At 43.0% G+C, this 18,393-nt stretch overlaps 1 protein-coding gene across 1 annotated transcript in view; it reads left to right on the top strand.

Annotated features, from left to right (window-relative positions):
* Tnrc6b (trinucleotide repeat containing adaptor 6B) overlaps positions 1 to 3,469 on the top strand; it is a 186,935-nt gene extending 183,466 nt beyond the window's left edge. The window contains exons 24-25 of the mRNA XM_077798936.1: positions 1,108 to 1,247; positions 2,730 to 3,469. Of these exons, the coding sequence (XP_077655062.1) occupies positions 1,108 to 1,247; positions 2,730 to 3,117 (528 nt within the window). The 3' untranslated portion in view covers positions 3,118 to 3,469. The remainder of the gene's footprint in view (positions 1 to 1,107; positions 1,248 to 2,729) is intronic.
* The last annotated feature ends 14,924 nt before the right edge of the window (positions 3,470 to 18,393 follow it).

The following is an 18,393-nucleotide window of genomic DNA, read 5'->3' as shown; positions in this document are numbered from 1 at the left end:
TATTTTCTTTTTATGTGGTGCTGACAATCGAACCCACTGCCTCACACATGCCAGGCAAGCACTCTACCACTGAGTCCCAGTCCCAGCCCAGTATTTTTATTTTTCAAAGAAATGAACTGAAATGATGGAATGATCAACTGAAATAAATCTATTTAGGCTCTTGATGCAAAATTAGTCCATCACATAAGAGTGAAGAGGTTTGTTAATCTAACTAACTTGTGGGTTAGGGGAATTATCCCTAATCCCTGAATACTGAGTGGATTGAGGGACTACAGCCTTCAGTCCCATCGCCTTTGGGCAGCAGAGGACACAGTAGAGAAAAGGAGGTGGAAATGGTCTCACCTTGGGATGGTAAAGCAGCCATAAGACAGTGCTGAGACGGTCTGGGAAGTAGGCCAGGCATCGAGATTCTAAGTCTTCAGGTGTCTAGCAGTGCTTTCTCGTTTGTCTTTCTCTTTACTTCTTTGTGAGGTTGTTTACTGGATAAACAGAAGAATCAAATATTAGTAATAATACTAAGAACCTTGCATGTTAACGTTCTTATTTGGGGACTATTTCACTTCTATTTATATTGTGGTGCTAGGAATGGAACTCAGGGCCTCACGCACACTAGGTGAGTATTCTAACACTGAGCTATATCTCTAGCCTTCGTTTCTGCCTTTTTAGGATCTAAAAATTAACACACATGTGTTTACCTCTTAAAGGAAATAGACCACAGGGGCTGGGGATGTGGCTCAGAGGCAGAGTGCTTGCCTAGCATGTGTGAAAGAAAGAAAGAAAAAGAAAACAGATCACAGGTCGAGTCATATTCTTTTGTTTTGAGCTATATTTATGTATGCATTTTATTCATTTTAGTTGCAAAATGGGAAGAGTAGATCTTAGTCCAATGTGTAAATATCTTTTTTTTTTCATGGAGGCTAACTTTATTGAGACCAATTTAGTATGCATCAGAATTCACACTTGATATTGTGTAATTCTGATAGGTACACAAATTCATTTAATCACCATTATAACCAATCTGTACCATAGTTCTGTCATCCTAAACAATGTTCAGTGTGTAAATATCTTAAAGTTGCCTTTCCCATCATAAGTGTTGTTTCTCCTTAGATTGATGGGTCAACCTTGAGAACGATCTGCATGCAGCATGGTCCACTGCTGACATTCCATCTGAATCTAACCCAGGGCACTGCCCTGATTCGATACAGCACCAAACAGGAGGCGGCCAAGGCCCAAACCGCACTGCACATGTGAGTATTCTATCCTGCATCCTCTAGGCAAGTATGCAGGAGATGCACCCGTGAGTATCCTGGAACCTGCTTAATCAAACAGTGATGCATGAGACAAGGACAGGCATATAAAAACACCATTGTTGGGCACAGAGGCTCAGGAGACTGAGACAGGAGGATTGCAAGTTAAAAGTCAGCCTCAGAAATTGAATGAAGCCCTAAGCAACTCAGCGAGTCTCTGTCTCCAAATTAAAAAAATAAAAAGGGCTGGGGATGTGGTTCAGTGGTTAAGCACCCCTGGGTTCAATCCCTGGTACCAAAAAAAAAATAAAATAAAAACTTAACACCATCATGCATGCATTTCCAAGTCTTAGGTATTGAAGTGACAGGTGTTTTCTACCTACCTGAGATTATCCTGTGTATTTATAGGCTGATCATCAGAACTCCAAATGTAAATAATTTGTGAAATAGTTGAATAAATTTAAGTACCACAGAACAAAGCAGATATTTATAAAATGTGAAAAGTTTTGTCATTTTTCATAAAAGAATCTAGCTGCTTTCTGTAGCCTCTTGTAAGTGATGTTGAAATTTTGTGGTTTGGGTGGGTGGCAGGGTTTTGCTTGAAGTAGATGGGACTGGATCAGACTCCTCCCTCCCCCAGCCCTTGGTGGACAAAAAAGGGCCGACTCCCTTTGGCTGCAGATGCCATGACAAAATTCCATGCACAGAGGGAGTGGGCAGTGGGAAAGCCCAGGCAGCAAGCAGGTCCAGCCCTGGGACAGGGCAGCACTTTTGAGTGTCTGGTGCTGAGGTTGTGATCCTTACCCCACATGGGACAAAAAGAAATGACATTTTTCGTCTCTTTTCTTCTTTTAAGATTTGAATTTTTTTTTTCAGAGTACTTATAAGTTTGCAGCAAAATTGAGAGGGAGATACAGAGATTTCCCATATGCTTCTATCCCTCCTTCACATATCTAGCCTCCTTTATTGTCAGCATCACTCACCAGAGTGGTCCATCTGTCACAATTTATGAGCATACACTGACATTTAATCCCCCAGAGTTCATGGTTCATATTAGGATTTATTTCTGGTGGTGTCCCTTGAATGGATTTGGACAAATGTATAATGGCATGTAGCCACCATCATCTTATCATCGACAGTAATTGCACTGCATTAAAACTCCTCTGTGCTCCATGTGTTCACCCTCCCCTAACACACACAGACGCGTTTCTGATAGTCAAGTTGTCAGGAATATATAAACTCCATACGGTGTGGATACACGGTTATCAGGAGGCTTTGACTCTCTGGAGCTTTGGGTCACACCTCACTGCATTGTATCAATTGAAGTGCAGGTTCTGATCTGTAGGCCCAGGGTGGTACCTGTGATTCTACATACTCAAAAGCATCCAGGTGAATTGACAGCAGGGGACTGGAAGCATTCAGTCCCAAGGGTGCTGGAGCGTTTCCCTTAGACCCACAGCTCTCTTTTCCTTCCTTCTCCAGGTGTGTGTTGGGAAACACTACCATCCTGGCTGAGTTTGCCACAGATGATGAAGTTAGCCGCTTTCTGGCACAAGCTCAGCCCCCTACACCTGCAGCAACCCCAAGTGCACCAGCCACGGGGTGGCAGTCGCTGGAGACCGGCCAGAACCAGTCAGACCCTGTAGGACCTGCGCTGAACCTTTTCGGTGGGTCCACTGGGCTCGGGCAATGGAGCAGCAGTGCTGGTGGCAGCAGCGGGGCTGATCTTGCTGGCGCTTCATTGTGGGGGCCCCCAAACTATTCTTCTAGCTTGTGGGGAGTCCCAGCTGTGGAAGATCCCCATAGGATGGGCAGCCCTGCTCCTTTACTACCTGGTGACCTTCTGGGAGGAGGGTCGGATTCAATCTGAACTTAGAACTTTCAACTCTGACCTCGTGACCTTTTTTGGAACAGCAGCAGCACTAACTTGACCTTTTCGTTTTTTTTTTCAACTTGCAATAAATACATTTTTAAAAGGAAAAAAGAAAACGGAGAGAGGAAAAAAAAAAAAGGTGGGTCATTGACAGACTGTCTGAGCACATAGTTGCCTCCCTTATAACTTCAGTTTTTTCGTTTGGAATATGAATCCAAAAAAGAGAACATATCACTCTTGAAATACTTGAATCATGAACGCCAACCTAGAAAGACAATGTGAAGCAAGTACACATACCATTTAAATTTAAACACAAAAAAAATTAAAAAAATTAGTTTCTAGTTTTTCACTTTTTTCATGTTATATGGAAGTTGTTGCTAAGAAACATATATACTGAAAAAAAAAATAGCTTTTTAACTTTGTTTGCACTGGGTGTGTTTCCGTCCTTAGGTCTACCATGTTTGGGAGGGAGGGAAATTCAAAAGAATTGTTGGGGGAGGGGGGAGGGAAGACTTGACGGAGCCTCACTTTAAAAACAAAAACACAAAAAACCTAAAAAAAAAAAAAAAAAAAAAAGAAAAAGAAAAAATTTGTGATTGGCTGGTTGATAAATACCAGTGTGTTCTGGCACATGTAACTGCCCAGGCATGCTTGTTCTGGTATGTGTGTGCACGTGTGTTCATGTGCATTCACGTGCATCCTCCTGTCTCTCTGTGTGTGTGTGCCTGCGTCCCACCCTCCTCCTCCCACCCCACCCTCATTTCTCAAAAAGCTGCATTGCTGACAGTCTGCAGGCTGGCTGGCCGGCCACCCACTTTTTATTTTATTTTATTTTTTAAACTATGAGAACACACAAGCACAGGGAGCTACTGCAACTGAAGCCACTCCGTCAGGCTGCATTGAGACGAAGAGTGCTTTTTCACGATGAGAGCAGGGAGCTCCTTTCCACTTGTGCATTAGCCTGAGAGAGAGATTCTCTAGCTTTCCTCTTGACTTAGCAGTAGAGCGGAGCACTGCCAAGTCCAAAAATCAGAGAGCAGGAGGTACCTCTTGGAGCAGCTGTGTGTTCAGTCTGTTTTTTAAAAGTGAATGGCCACTAGGCACACCTGAGCATCTGTTAAATTTCATGCAGGTCCTTTTCGTTAGTTTGAATGGGAACAGACTATCAGATAGTTTTTAGATTATGTGATGTCTCAAAAGCAGAAAATTTGTGTTCCCTCTTTCCTATGTGAGCAGGTGTGAGAAATTTATCAAAAAAAAATCAGGTAATGCTGAATTTAATATTTCTATTGGTTCTCATTTTCATTTGACGAAAACAATAAGTTGTGAGCAGCCTCCTGGAAGCATCGCAGCTCCTCCCCCTCTGCTCCTCTCTCGCTGAGCGTTACCTGTGCCAGGCCATGGCGTGTTACAGCACCAGGCCATCACTGACAGAGACGTTTACTTAACGAATGTTCTTAAACCAGTGTGTACTTCAAGCGTTTCCCTTTGTTTCTCTGTGTTGTGTATTTCCTGTGTATGTGGTTTTGCTTAGGCAGGAATAACTTAGCAAAGACTTAAGTATTGCACCTTTTTTTTTTTGGTTTTGACCTCTTTTTTTTTTTTTCTTTTTCTCTTTGTAATGTTGCTTTTTAAATTTCTGTATTTAAAGACTTTTTTTTTTTTTTTTTTTTTTTTAAGCATCAATGTAGTAGTACTCTGGGCCGAACAGGGGGCAACGTTTAATCCACAGTTACCACCAACATGTATGTGCTATGTTGAAATCAAAGTATATCAAACTGCTTGTTGTGAAGAGTGACAGCGGACCTGAGGGTACCCCTTTATACAAAACAGGTGGGGGTTTCGGGGAGGGGGACACGTGCTGGTGACAAACTAGCACTTGTGTGGACGCCCCAGTCTGCATCGTACTGTTCAACATAAAGTGCCGACATTCTGTACCAGCAGATACCTGCCCATTCCAGCCCTTGGTGGGAGCAGACCTCTACTGTCCTCTGTAACTTGCTGCTTTCAAGGGAGTCTTTCTTTCTTTCTTTAGCATCTTCAGTGAAGGACACAACAATGCCTGATGCATTTGACTTTTGGTCATGTCTGTGTAGGTGGGTGGATGGGTGTGTACAGGAAAAGGCAAAAAAGTTATTTGCATGTAAGTGGTTTTTGTGAGTCAAAGAATGGGAAATTCTGTAGTCCTGTTGGCATACTCTGTTGATGACAAACCTAGCCTCAAAAGAGATTGACAGGCATAAGTCAAGTGAGCGCTTGCATGAGCCAGTCCGCAGGAAGCCCTTTGCGGGTGGGTGTTCACACTTGAGTTTGCAGCGCTGGTTTGATCCCACGAATGCCTTGTCCAAACTGACTGTGCCCTCCTCCTGCTCTCCGGTTTCCATCACCACCGTGCCCCTCTCATCTCTGCCCCGACCATGCGTCTCCTTCCAGCCCCACTGACTGCTCTCTGTGTTGGAGCAGAGCCCTGTCACGTGTGGTGACCTCCAGGTGAAGCACAGCTTGTGTTCATACATCTACAAACAGAAGGCTAAATCTTAGTGTCCCTGGGCCAGGAGCTTGTCCCGAGGCTCCTGAGAGCCAGTGGGGACTATCCACTGCCGCTCTTGGTTCACGGCTGTGTCCTGCCCTGCCCTCTTCTCCTCCTGCCTGTTGGGTCCTTGACCTGCACTATGGCTTAGTTGAGTTCCTTACGATACTACGGTGAAAGCCGGGTGCTAGAGCCCCTCTTGTTTACAAGACATAAATGAGGGATTTGAAATATGTAAAAATAAACATGAGAAGCTAAAATGTTCTTCCATCATAAGCTTAAAGGGAAAAAAACTAAAAACTTAAAAAAAAAAGACCAAAAAGTGCGTATATATATACATATATATACATATAAATATATATTTTAGATGAAGACTAACTCTGGGAGCATTTAACAGTGTTTTTTGTTTTTGTTTTTAACATTTATTTTCCTGCTTTAAAATTTGCAAGCATTCTCAGGAATTCTAGGGTAGGAAGCCAGTTTTTTGAAGATGGTTTATTTAACCGTATCTTATCCTAGATAGACGGCTGTTTCTTTCCTGTTAATAAACTTTTACAAGTTCCTGAAACTTCAAAAAGTTTAAACAATTTTTACTTAAAAAATTGTAAAAAGAAAAGTCTCCAAACGTTATTGTCATACTGGGGATCATACATTTTAAAACATATAGAAAGAACTATTTTTTAAAAATTACCAATTTAGCAGCAACAGGTAAATTCATTATCTTAAAAAATATGGGAGAAGGATTAAGAGCACCTTCACGGACTATTTGAAATCGCGTGTAATGTAATAGGGAGTGTTTGCAGAGTGGGGATGCCGTCACCTCATTCCTTTCCCTGTAAGGCTGAACTGGAACCTCCCCAAGCCATTTTAATTTTTTCAATGGAACCCTTCTCCCTGTCCCTTCAACCCCAGCAACAAAAGAAAGAAATACAGAAAGAAACAACAGCTTTAAAAATAAAATAAGAGTAATTCTAATCTGTAAAATAGTACGGTTGGATTGCTGAGAATCTATGTAAAGAGTTAGGAAATATAGGTTAATAATTTTTGGAACAAATTTAAACATAGGCATTACTAGAGGAAATTATATATGGACTGTTCTATTAATGAAGAATGTCTGTCTCACCTCTGTTTGTCATGGGAAGAGGAGGAGAAAATGTAGAAGAATCTAATAAGGAACAAGTGATTTTACTTTCTTAGCTCCCAGCTACTGTTGTACTTGTTTTAATTGCTGTTTTGAGGATCTGCTGCTTAATTATCTCTCTCCCTCCTCAGAGATCTGGAGTGTTTCCTTTCAGTTTTGGATGTTGAGTTCTTCTTTCATATCCTTTCTGGGGCCCGCGGTCAGCATTCCCAAGCATGACCACAGCTTCTTTCAAACGTTAAGCTTCTTAAGCTTCGGGGTAGGAAGGAGACTCTGGCTCCACAGGGAAGGGAGTGGGTGGGTCGCTGCCTGCAGTGTCTCCAAAGCCGCTTTAGTGCCTTCGCTCACACACCCAGACATCCCAGGCAGGGGACACGAATGTGCCCATGGTCCAGTCCCTCCACAGCCCGTAGGATGCTTGCCCAGGAAGGTGATTAAAGTGGTCCTAAACAGGACCCAAAGGCAGTGGGCTAAATTCAACAGATGAACAGAAATCAAGGAAGCTAAATAGGCTTTTATGTTGTGATATGTGGAATGCCAAGTTCCTTCCTCGTGTGTGTGCCCTCCCTTGCCCAGCGTAGACTTCTCCAGGTGTGTAATGGTTACTGCTCCTGCGATGGGGAAAGTCTCTGTGCTGGGCCAGTGGAAGGAGGTTCCTGTTTTTCTGCTTCTTCTGCCTACCCGCCCTTTGTCATCTTGCTGAAAGCTTTGCTTTGTTGGTTGGCAGTGACCTAAGAACAGGTTATGGTGAGGGTATCATTAAAGAGGAAAGCTCTTTTCTTTCCATGGTATTTTTTTGGCAAGAGCCGTGTCTACCAAGAAGTTAGGTGGCTTTGGTGTACTTAGAAAATTCAGTGGGTGTGTCCTCTTTTCCAGCACATTCTGGCATATATACCGAGGCCACCCTCATTTCATAGATTTTACTTTGTACACATTTTGGACATGTAAGCATGAGTTTTCCATTTTGTAGTAGGGTTTTTTTGTTGTTGTTTTTTGTTTTGTTTTTTAAACATTTGAGTGCTAGAGTGGCTGGAAGTGTGTATATCTCTTAAACATCACAAACTTGGTTTCTGTCTACCACATGAGTAGCCAAAAGAAAAACAAAGTGAAATAGGGAAAGGGTTGTCTTCCATCAGACAGGGGCCTCTGCTGCCAGTGAGAATCCAGTGCCATGACCCCACTTCAGGTGTTGAAAATCTCAGTTCCCTGCAACCCTGGGAAGAAATTATAATACCTCCATCTCCTTCATCCCTGCCCCTACAAGTGTTCCATTCACAACGCTCACGAGACAGGACTTAGCAGTGCTTCAAGTGAAGATTCCAAACCATGGGTTCAGTCCCTAGCACCACACAGAAAGAAATATTCCAAACCACATTCTTTCATCAGCATTGTCCTTGTCCCCTTCCTTCCCTTTTCTACATCAGCCACTTATTGCCCAGTTAGTTCCACTTTAGCAGCTGATGTTCAGTTACTACGGCTGCTGTTCTAAGAATTTCCCCAACTCTTCTGACACGAATGTAGCCTAAGTAAGTGGTTCTTCCACACTCCTGTGGTTTGAATGTGCTATATAAGGTGTGCAAGGGAAGGAGAAAGACACAAGAAATTCCTGCCTAAGAATTTGGAAGCACCTTTATTAACATGTCTATGAGAAACTAAAAGTTCACAGACTTTTAAGAGCAAATATTCCTTTCACTTTCACCCTTTTCATGGAGGGGGTGTGGTTTTGTGGGTTAGCAGCAAGATTCCATTTGAACCTCAGATGCTGTGTCCTTTTTCATCTTATTTTTCGTATAGTGTCATCTTGACTCTAGTATCTGTGTGCTGAGCAAAATGCTCAGTCAAGCAAAGCCTGTTTCCTTCCAAGTGTAAACGGGGTGTTTTCAGTAGACTTGGCTTAATAGCCATTTCTAAGGTTAGGGCACAACTGAGTCCTGAATAGCAAAGGTCTCATTCTAGCTGGGCACGGTGGCACACCTGTTATTCCAGCAACTCGGGAGGCTGAGGCAGGAGGATTGCGAGTTCTAGACCATTCTTAGCAACTTAACGAAACCCTGTCTCAAAATTTTTAAAAAAGGACTGGAGAGTAGCTTAGTGGAAGAGGGGCCCCTGGGTTTAATCCCCAGTTCCTTCCCCCACCACAAAAAAAAAAAAAAAAAAAAAAAATTCCATTTTTCTCCATCCACATAGTTTAAATTCAGCATATAAAGCTTTGTTGTTTAGGGGTTTGAGTTTTTAGTTTTATTTTGTTTTTTGTTAAGATCTTCAGCTAAGAGTAGTCTTTTGTTTTTTGTTTTGGTTTTTCCGGTGCTGGGGATTGAACCCAGAGCTTTGTGCGTGTGAGGCAGGCACTCAACCACCTGAGCTGTAGCCCCAGCCCCCAGGAGTAGATATTTTTAGCTGGTCAAAAAACAAGTCAAACTTTTTTCTCCAGTGTTTTTGCCAAGTTTGTCATATTTCATGTCTGTGCATTAACTATACCACTTAGAAAGAAGTCTAATTCTGCAATGATGATTTTCCTCCTGCAAGAGTAAAACTAAGGCCACTGATAGTGCAGATAAGAATTTTGTATTGTCTGTCTTTAGACCTCATTCACAAAAATAGGGTGCCCTCTAGCCCTGCTGCACACCAGGCTGTGCCCCCTTTCTGTCTTGATCTATAAGAATATCAACAATCTCGAATATTATTTCCATGTCCAGAGTTTGTGCACACAGTATGATATGATCTGTAGGCTTATGGCCAGTGCCAAAGGCATGTGAAGGTCCCCATTTGTCCAGTGATAGTGTTTTCTTCTTTTAATTTTGACATGGGCTATGGTGGTATCACATTCTTTAGATTTGAAATATTTGTTGACTCCAAAAACCTATGAATATAGTAATAGCTTAATAAAAACTGAGCATCAATCCTCCCTAAACTGCCCACATACCTCCCCACCTCCTACCCAACTCTGCCAAAGGAGACCATGAATATCTACAGGGTGAAGAAGCAGGAATGCTGGGCAGGGAGTGGAGAGTAGCTTCCCCACCAGCCCAGCATCCACCCGTGATCACTTGGACTAGGTCCTGAGTGATTATGAAGTATTTCTAATGTTTGAGTTGTTTTTGTTTTAAACTGTCAATCTCATGCTGTCACCCAGAAAACCACCCCTCACCCTCCAAAAAAGTAGCAAACTGACGGAAACTGCGGAAACTGCGAGTGTTTGCTTCACAGAATTTAAATAGTTCCCTTTTCTGTCAGCCACACACCTGGATTTGCTTTTAACAAGACACTGCATGCCAGGAACTCCCTCTCCAGAGGGTCTCTGCAAGGCTCAGTCATTGATTCTTCATTGTGGCAAACACATGTCCTTTCATGGGAGGACAAAGGTCAAGTAAATGCAACAGACAAGAGGTTTTCTGTGAAAACAGTGTTTCCCTGAAGCAGTGTGTACCTCCTGAGTCATTGCTTTGGAAATAAATTCCCTATTACAATTGGCCCAATCCAGCAAGCATTGTTATGTTGTGACAGATTTTTCAAAAAGAGTAATTATTTTGTCCTGCTTTCCTTTCCCTTCACACTGACTTCCTAGACCTCCTGGTGAACTAGGCATTCCTCCTTGGGCACTTGGGCACCGGAAGGTGTACCCTGCTCTGGGGGTGGGGATGGGTGGTAAAGAACTGGAGGCTGTGAGGAAGAGCGGACTCACAGAGGAAGGCAGTAGATTGCCAAATGTGAAAAGAGGATTTATGCAAAACAAAGCAAAAATCTCAAGAGCCCTTCAAGAAGTCACATGCCTTGTAAAGGTAGTGTGGTTTTTTGTTGTTGTTTGTTTTTCTACAAGTGATGCATTTTAGCCTGACACTTGCCAGAAATTTCGGGTTAAGTTAGCATAAATGTGTTTAAAACACCACCTCCTCCATTCCCTTTTAATTTTGTCCCAGAAATCACTCAAGTGAAGTACCTCTGAATGTGCCTTGGTGAGTTCAGAGACCGTCTCTCTGAGGTAGAGGCCACCCATTGTGGTGAACACAGAAAGACGGTCATCGATCAGCCCGGTCTTTGGGGCAGTGGAGTTCTCTGGAAGCCCTGGGGCAGCTGTTGAGCTTTCATTAGCATCGGTGTTGCACATGTAGTTGTCGGCTCTGGAGAGGAAGGGATGAAGTGCAATTGCACAAGTGACAGAGGCCTGGGTTAGTCCGAGAGTGCAAGTTTGGTTTTGGTATCTGAGTTCCCTAGTTTTCTGTGTGTGTGTGTGTGTGTGTGTGTGTGTGTGTGTGTGTGTGTACAAACATGCATGCTTGTGACTGTTTAATTTCTTATGTTTCCGTAACCATGGAGAATTGGAATAAGGTGATATTTGTGACACATTCATTCATGCATGTAAAGAAGGCATTTTCTGGCTGGCTCCTGTGTGTGCAGCTTGGGCTGTACGTTTACCCTTATTTACCCTTTCATTCTGTGTCCTGAGAAAGTCATTGTTTTCTCCAGTGGAAGTCCCATCATCTTGCCGTTTATGCACACAGGGTATTGCACACAAGGAAAAAGGTTTTGAAAGAGTTAAGATTGAAGTTTGTGAGAAAGAAAAGGAAAATTTGCAGTCATGTTTTATTTCTTCAGCAATTATTATAGTTAAACATAGAAATCTGCAGTGTCTCTTTATTCTGATGTTTTCAACAATTCCACCTCTTCTCCCCACTCCTATCTTCTAAAGAAATACCAAGTGGATGCTAAGGGCCATTCCCACAGTTCCTCACAGCTCCCCCACAGAGGAAAGCAGTCCCTAGATTCCTTCAGGAAGACAAAGGGAGGAGGGGAGCCTGGCTTTCTTGCTTCACTCTCATTCCTCTCTGATGGCCTTGAAATGTATTATTATGCAAATGTGAATTTTGATACTGAACTTAAGAAGAGGTTGTTGGATTTTTTTTTCTTTTTTCAAAAAAAAAAAAAGGTCCATATGTGGTCATCATTGCTTCTTTATTTTGTAACGTGAATTGTAACTATGCATTCTGCAAAAGGGGGGAGGAGGGCGGAGGGGAAGAGGGTTGCTTTGAGTCCTTGTTCTCCAGTTTCTGTGTCCATGGTATCCCCACATCGTGGAGGGAGGGGGAGTGAGAGAAGATGCGCCAAGGTTGCCACTGTGGGATCAAAAGAGACCTGAGGCCTCTTGCCATGGTTGGCAGGTCAGATGACCAGGCACATTCAGGGGGCCTGCAGCTCCTAACCACCAGTATGGTACAGGATCCCTGATCCTAGCCGTGCAGTGTTAATCCAGGGAAACTGGGACCCCAAAGGCTCCAGTGTTCTCTGGACAAAGAAGTCTCATCCTTTCCTGAATCCAGAACCCTTCAGCTCAGGAAACCATGTCTCCCTTGTGCTGATCTTGAAGTAAATCTTTATGTCAATTCAAAAATGCTTCCTCTTCTCCTTTTTAATTTCTCTCTTCTTTTTTAATCATTGTTAAGTGAACTTATTCTTAACTATGAGGGAACTGCCCTCCTCTGTGAGGAAGAGGGCTGTTGCCTGCTGTTGCTTGGCAGGCAAGAAAAGATTCTCTTCCCTTCCCCAACCGCTGTCCTACAGTCAGATGGAATCTCTCTGCTTCCCCCTGCATTTATGATGCTGTTCCTATGGTGAGCAGTGAGTGAGTGACATGGGAAGGCCTGCATAGTCCTCTTCTTAGTTCTAACAGAATTCCTTTGATCTTGCCTGTGACACATCATGGCACCTGTACTGCTCTGGCCTAGGCATTATTTGCAGCACACAGTATCATAAGCAAGAGATCGTTCGGCCTGTATTCAGTGTTTTCCATGCAGCAACTTTTGTTGTTGATGTTCACAGTACTGTAACGAGTAGCAGACTTGATCACAGTCTCCTCGTGCCGGTGCAGGACTGCATAGGCATGACCTTATCAGGGTTTTGCTCTGCTAGATTGCCTTTAAACAAAAAAACAGATCCTGACGTTTCAACTGTCAACACAAAACAATACCTCGAGGTACAGTGCCCCTGCAATGGAAACCCTTAACTCCTGTCTCCTTTCTAACATTGGTGAGTTATTCTTTATAAAATATAAATGTGTAAATAGCAGGATAACTTTAAAAACATTGTTTGCTGTGAAAGTAACCCTAAAATATGATATTTTCCATACTAAGCCATCAAAAGTCTCAGATCTGAATCCTTTCATGTTTAAGAAGCAAAGACAGAGCAGGTCAGTAGAATGAATCTGTTTCCAGGTGGAGCTGTGTCTGTCGCTCTGCCTCACAGTGACCGAAGACCAGTGTCCAACCCTGTCTTCTTAACTACTGCCATCTGTTCCAGTATCCCAGCACTGGGGTGGGGGTTATGTGGATTTCTCTGGAAGATCTGTCTTGTGCTGGGACTCCAGAGGGTTTCTAGGCAAGACTTTGAGTACACACACACACCTTGGATATCACTCTGTAGTTCACAAGGGGATTTAATCCCTGGCATTTCAGTTTGTGCTAAAAAATTTATAGTCTTGTCAGATTGTGATGCTTTTGAAATATATGGATTTCTTAGAAGGAAACTCATCTAAGGAGACAATGCTAACAACCTTGAAGGCCGTGCACATCTTCAGATCTTCCTCCTTCCATCAGACTTGAGGGAAATACCTTTTAACACCAAGCTCATAGGACTCTTGTCAGTTACTAGCTTCCTGGATTTGGGTCCCCATGAGACAGGGTTGGATTGGATCCTGTTGAATGGCTTCTTTACCCCCACCCCAGCTCTTTGAAAGTAAACTGTTGAGAAACCCTTTCTAGTGTGCTCTCCCTGGACTTGCTTAGTGACGACTCCTCTGAGGAAGAAGCTGGATGATAAGTACATGTTCATTCTCCACCCACCTTCTGATTCGGGTTCTGTCAACTTGGAATTCTCCTTCTGTTGTTACCTGGAGGCCCTTACCTAGCAGTCTCCTTCTTCTGATCCTCATGGGTTCTATCTGCCTTTCTGCCCTTCTCTGATGCTCCCAAAGGGCTTTGCTGATCTCCACACCTCTTTCCTGGGACACCTCCCCACTACCACCCTTTGCACACACCAGTGACCAAAGTGTACACAGTGATCTCAGAAGATAACAAAATGGTGCACGCTCCTGAATGTGCTCCCAGAGACACGTGCACAAGACTCTGCACCCTTGGCCTTAATCTCAGCACGACTTAAGGTGCAGGAACATTTTTAACAAGTTAAAAAAAAAAACTGGGAGGGAAATAAAGCAGATATAACAGCTAACCACGCCCACTCCTAACTCCCCATAATTTGCTTAAAACTTCACATTCTGAATCTGCCCCATCCCATCCCTGTTTTGTGTAACCAAAAACAGACAACAAAAGCAATCTGAGGAGAGGTTTCTTGACTATTTTTATCTTTCTCCCTTTCGATGGAGATATAAATGCTGCTTGGGTTCCATAATCCTAGGGGGCTATGTTTACATAGTGAAATACATCCTACCAAATCAGGAAACAGTGAATAGTGGAAGTCACTTCAGTGAGGAGTCACTGAGGGTGAACCTGAGACACCGGAGGATCTGGGGGTGTGGTTGAGGAGGAGAGGCAGAGAGGTATCACCAAATCCTTATGACATGGGCTCCCTCCTTCCCTCCTCCACAGCTCTCCTTGCCCCCTTTAAACAGAAGGTGCAGAGAAGGCATCAAAAGGAGGCTGGATTTTTTAATAAAGAGGCAGCTTTCCAACTTTGCACACAAACAGGTAACAGAAGGTACAGCAAAAAAAAAAAAAAAACCTCTCATCTGAAACACTCGACAGAAACAAAACCTGTCAAAAGGACTAAATAGCTGCACATATTGATGCTCTCTGCAAGTTACCTATAAGTGTTTTGTTTTTCTTATACTTGAAATAGCTTTTACAATATTATTTTGGTGGCTTTCTTTTCTCTCTTCAGATGGGCAATAGAGAAAGAGGATGATGGGATTTAAGGACACTTGGGGGAGAAAAGGGAGGACATGGCATTGTCTTTTTTATTAAATAGAGGTTTAATCAAACTCCCATATGTTGACATTGCTCCTCGTGTTACTGGTTTTACATGGACACAGAAACTAGGCACTTTAGAGGTGCACTTGCACGGCAGGCTGGGCCCCCCTTTTCTATATTTTATTTTACTTTTTTAGTATAGTGGTACTTAAAATCACTGGTTCACTTAAAAACAATAAAATGTTAAACTCTACTAATGTACAAATAAGCTGAAAAGTTGCATTTTATGTGTATTTTTTGCCATAGCAGGTACTGTATTTCTCATGCTGGATTTCAAAAAAAAAAAAAAAATATATATATATATATATGTGTGTGTGTATATATATATATATCAAAAACAAACAAAAAAAACTGAAGGGTGGTGTTTTATTGGATTGTGACAGGTTGAGTAATAAGGAATTAAGTCGTCGTCATTTCATTAAAACTGAGAGATGATGTAATGCATATATGAGAGTTTTCTGAAGGGTTTTTTTGGGCTTTTAAACAGCTTATTTTTGTTTTTGTTTAGTTTTTTATTTTATTTTATTTTGGAAAGATATGATTGTATTATGTGCAACTCAGTTGCTTACATTATAACTACAAAATATTTTTGGGTTCCTGGAAAAAAAAAAAAAAGAAAAAAGACTAATAAATGTGTTTGGCTGCTAAGCATTTACTATTGTGGTTTCTTGTTTTATTCTGCCAGTTTAATTTCCTCCTTTGTTGAAAGTTTTATCATTTTCCCCCCTCCTCTTCTTGTCTCTCCCTGCTCCATATATAAAAGCTTTAAATTTGGGCCTCAAATTTGTCCATTTTGTCTTGCTCTGTGGTATTGTTGGTTGATGTCGGACTGGTGGGTCCATTTGTGCTGCTTGCTGCCTGCCCTGGTGCTGTGACCTGCCACCATGCAGGGTTCAGATTCTATAAAAGAAATTCAGGTTCTCCTGCCTTTGACTGTTGTCTGTTGAATTCCAATTTGCATTTGGTGGGAGAACATTAAAGTGAAGGAGAGAAGATTCTTCCTCCTGCTGCAGCTGTGCCCAGGGACTAACCAGCCAAGTGGCTTTGTCCAGAAAATGCCATGCTGAGCCCCCCTCCGCCCTGTGCTGGGTGCTGCAGAACTGCTGAAGAGCACCACCTCAGCTCTTGGGCCAGGTTTTCCTGTCTCCATGTCTCTTGTTTGCTGCCTCTAGAATAGAAAAAGGAATCCATAAGAATTTATTCCCCCCCCCCAATTCCTAGGTACTTTTGTATCTGATTTAATTCTCAGAATGGTGCATGAGGTAGACATGGCAAACCCTTTTCATCAGGAAGCTGAAGCTTCAAATGATTTAATTAGCCAATAACAGGCAACACTGAGTGCTCACTATGAGCTGGGGCGTGCTCCAAGCACATGCTCCTGGTTTAACTGAAGCTCCTCTCCACTGCTTAGGCGTGACCATAATAGGAACCCAGGTGGCATTCAGAAGTCATGCTGGCCCATGCCTATAATCCATTAACTTGGAAGGCCAGGGCAGGAAGACTGCATGTTTGAGTCACGCTTGGGCAACTTAATGAGACCTTGTTTTTAAAAAGTCACTAGGGCTGGAGGTATAGCTCAGTGATAGAACACAGTCTTAACGTGTGAGTTCCTAAATTCAATCTCCAAGCACCACCAAAAAAAAAAAAAAAGTTGGTATTATGTAAAAATGCCTATGCTGAAAAACACCTGGATATCAGAGAAGAGTTTTAAGGAAATTATTATACAAACTGGTAGGCTATGTTCCATTCAATTCTTTCATCTTAAAAGAAGTAAACACTGGGAAATGTGGACAAGAAGAGATGACTATATATTCATAAACACTTTGGGGGCCTGCCAGTCCTACGTATGTGCTCTTTTATTATAGTATAGAGATCAGCACAAAAATAAGGCCTTCGTCGTTACCAGAGGCTTTATTTTAGTTTTGGATATTTTCAAAATGTATTAATGGCTAAGGAAGAAGGTATTATAGAATTAAAGATGGTTGTTAAAAGACTTTAGTATCTGAATCAGTCTTTCTCCGTGACCACATGGAAAAATCCATCTTACCACCTTGGGTTCTTAGCGACTTTGTCCAGACCTCGCCAGCCACACACACCCCAAATTGCTCCCCACCATTATCAGTAATTTCAGCATCCTTGACCATGGCCTCTGTCCTCCCAGCTGGTTCCTACTCCTATTGGATGGCTGCTTTGACTTCATTGACTATTCCTTCTAATCCAGTTTAGACTTTATAGTCCATAATTCCAATAACCTGCTGCTAATATTCATAAATTCCAGCAGGGTGTGCTAGTGCACACCTGTAATCCCAGCAGCTCAGCAGACTGAGACAAGAGGACAGCAAGTTCAAAGCCAGCCTCAGCAACTTAGTAAGACCCTGTCTCAAAAAATAAAAAGGGCTGGGGATGTATGTGGCTTAGTAGTTAAATACCCCTGGGTTCAGTCCTTGGTACCAAAATAATAATTATCTTATTATTATACACACATTTTTCCCCCATAAATTCGTCTGCCACTCTGTTTTGTTGATGTGACAAAATCCCCACTTTGGGGATTCTATTCTCTACAAGCATGCAAAAGCAGCCCAACATTGCTGGGAGAAAAGTCTTTACAGGGCAAATAAGGACTCCTTAAATTCTCTATAACCCACAATCAGGTGGCCTGGCAAGTGTCCTGTGCTCATCTGATCAGCTTGCTCCTTGCTCCCCCTCCTTTAAGACCTTTTCTTCCAGGCACTGGATGCACCTGTAGTCCCAGCTACTCTGGAGGCTGAGGAGGGAGAGGTCTTCAGCCCTGGAGTCTGAGGCCAGGCTGGACAATGTAGTGAGGCCCAGTCTCAAAACAAAAGAGACCTTTCCTGATTTCAAATCTTAAACCCCATGCTCCTTCCAGCTGAGGATTTTGCCCACCAATACATGGGGAAAAACAGAGGTCTAAGCGTAATTCCCTGAAATTCTTGTAAACCCTAAGCAGAGATGTCTCCCTTCCTCATGCTAGTCCCTCCTCTAGTGTTTAGAACCCTTCCCTTCCTCCTCCCTTGGGTTCCTGTCACCTCCTTGTCCCCTTTCCCCTCACCGTTCCCCTGGGGCCTCCTGCCCATAGAGGTGACCCTCCCAGGTTACAACACTGCCTGTGAGCACAGGTGCTGGACCTGCCTTGCCAGCCACTGTCTCATCTTAACTCCGTCTGGTTCCTGCCCCTGCCACTCCTCTGTGCTCACCACAAATCCTGGCTTTCCATCTGCTCTCCAACAGTTTCTCTGTCTCCTGTGTCTTGTGCTTTGGTCCCCTTGTGTCTGTCCTGGAGCCATTGGGTCCCACCAGTGCTCAGACCAGGCCCTCCTATTTTTCTCTCTTCCATGAGTCTAGATGATGCCATCCACATTCCTTTTTTCTTTTTCCTCAGATTGTGTACCCCTCTGGGCTCTGTCCTAAACTTCCTGTGTTCCCGTTCTGTTGCTCCCCTTGGAGGCTTTCACCCTGCCCTGTATTTTTGTTTTTGTTTTTTGTAGTTGTACGGAATGCTTTTATAATTTTATTCGTTTATTCTTATGCGGTGCTGAGAATCGAACCCAGTGCCTCACGCATGATAGGCAAGTGCTGTGCCGCTGAGCTACAGCCCCAGCCCCCAG

This window comes from Urocitellus parryii, chromosome 5, assembly GCF_045843805.1.
Source record: "Urocitellus parryii isolate mUroPar1 chromosome 5, mUroPar1.hap1, whole genome shotgun sequence".
NCBI lineage: Eukaryota > Metazoa > Chordata > Mammalia > Rodentia > Sciuridae > Urocitellus > Urocitellus parryii.
The sequence above is the reverse complement of the archived record's forward strand: the minus strand, read 5'-3'. Positions and strand labels throughout refer to the sequence as shown.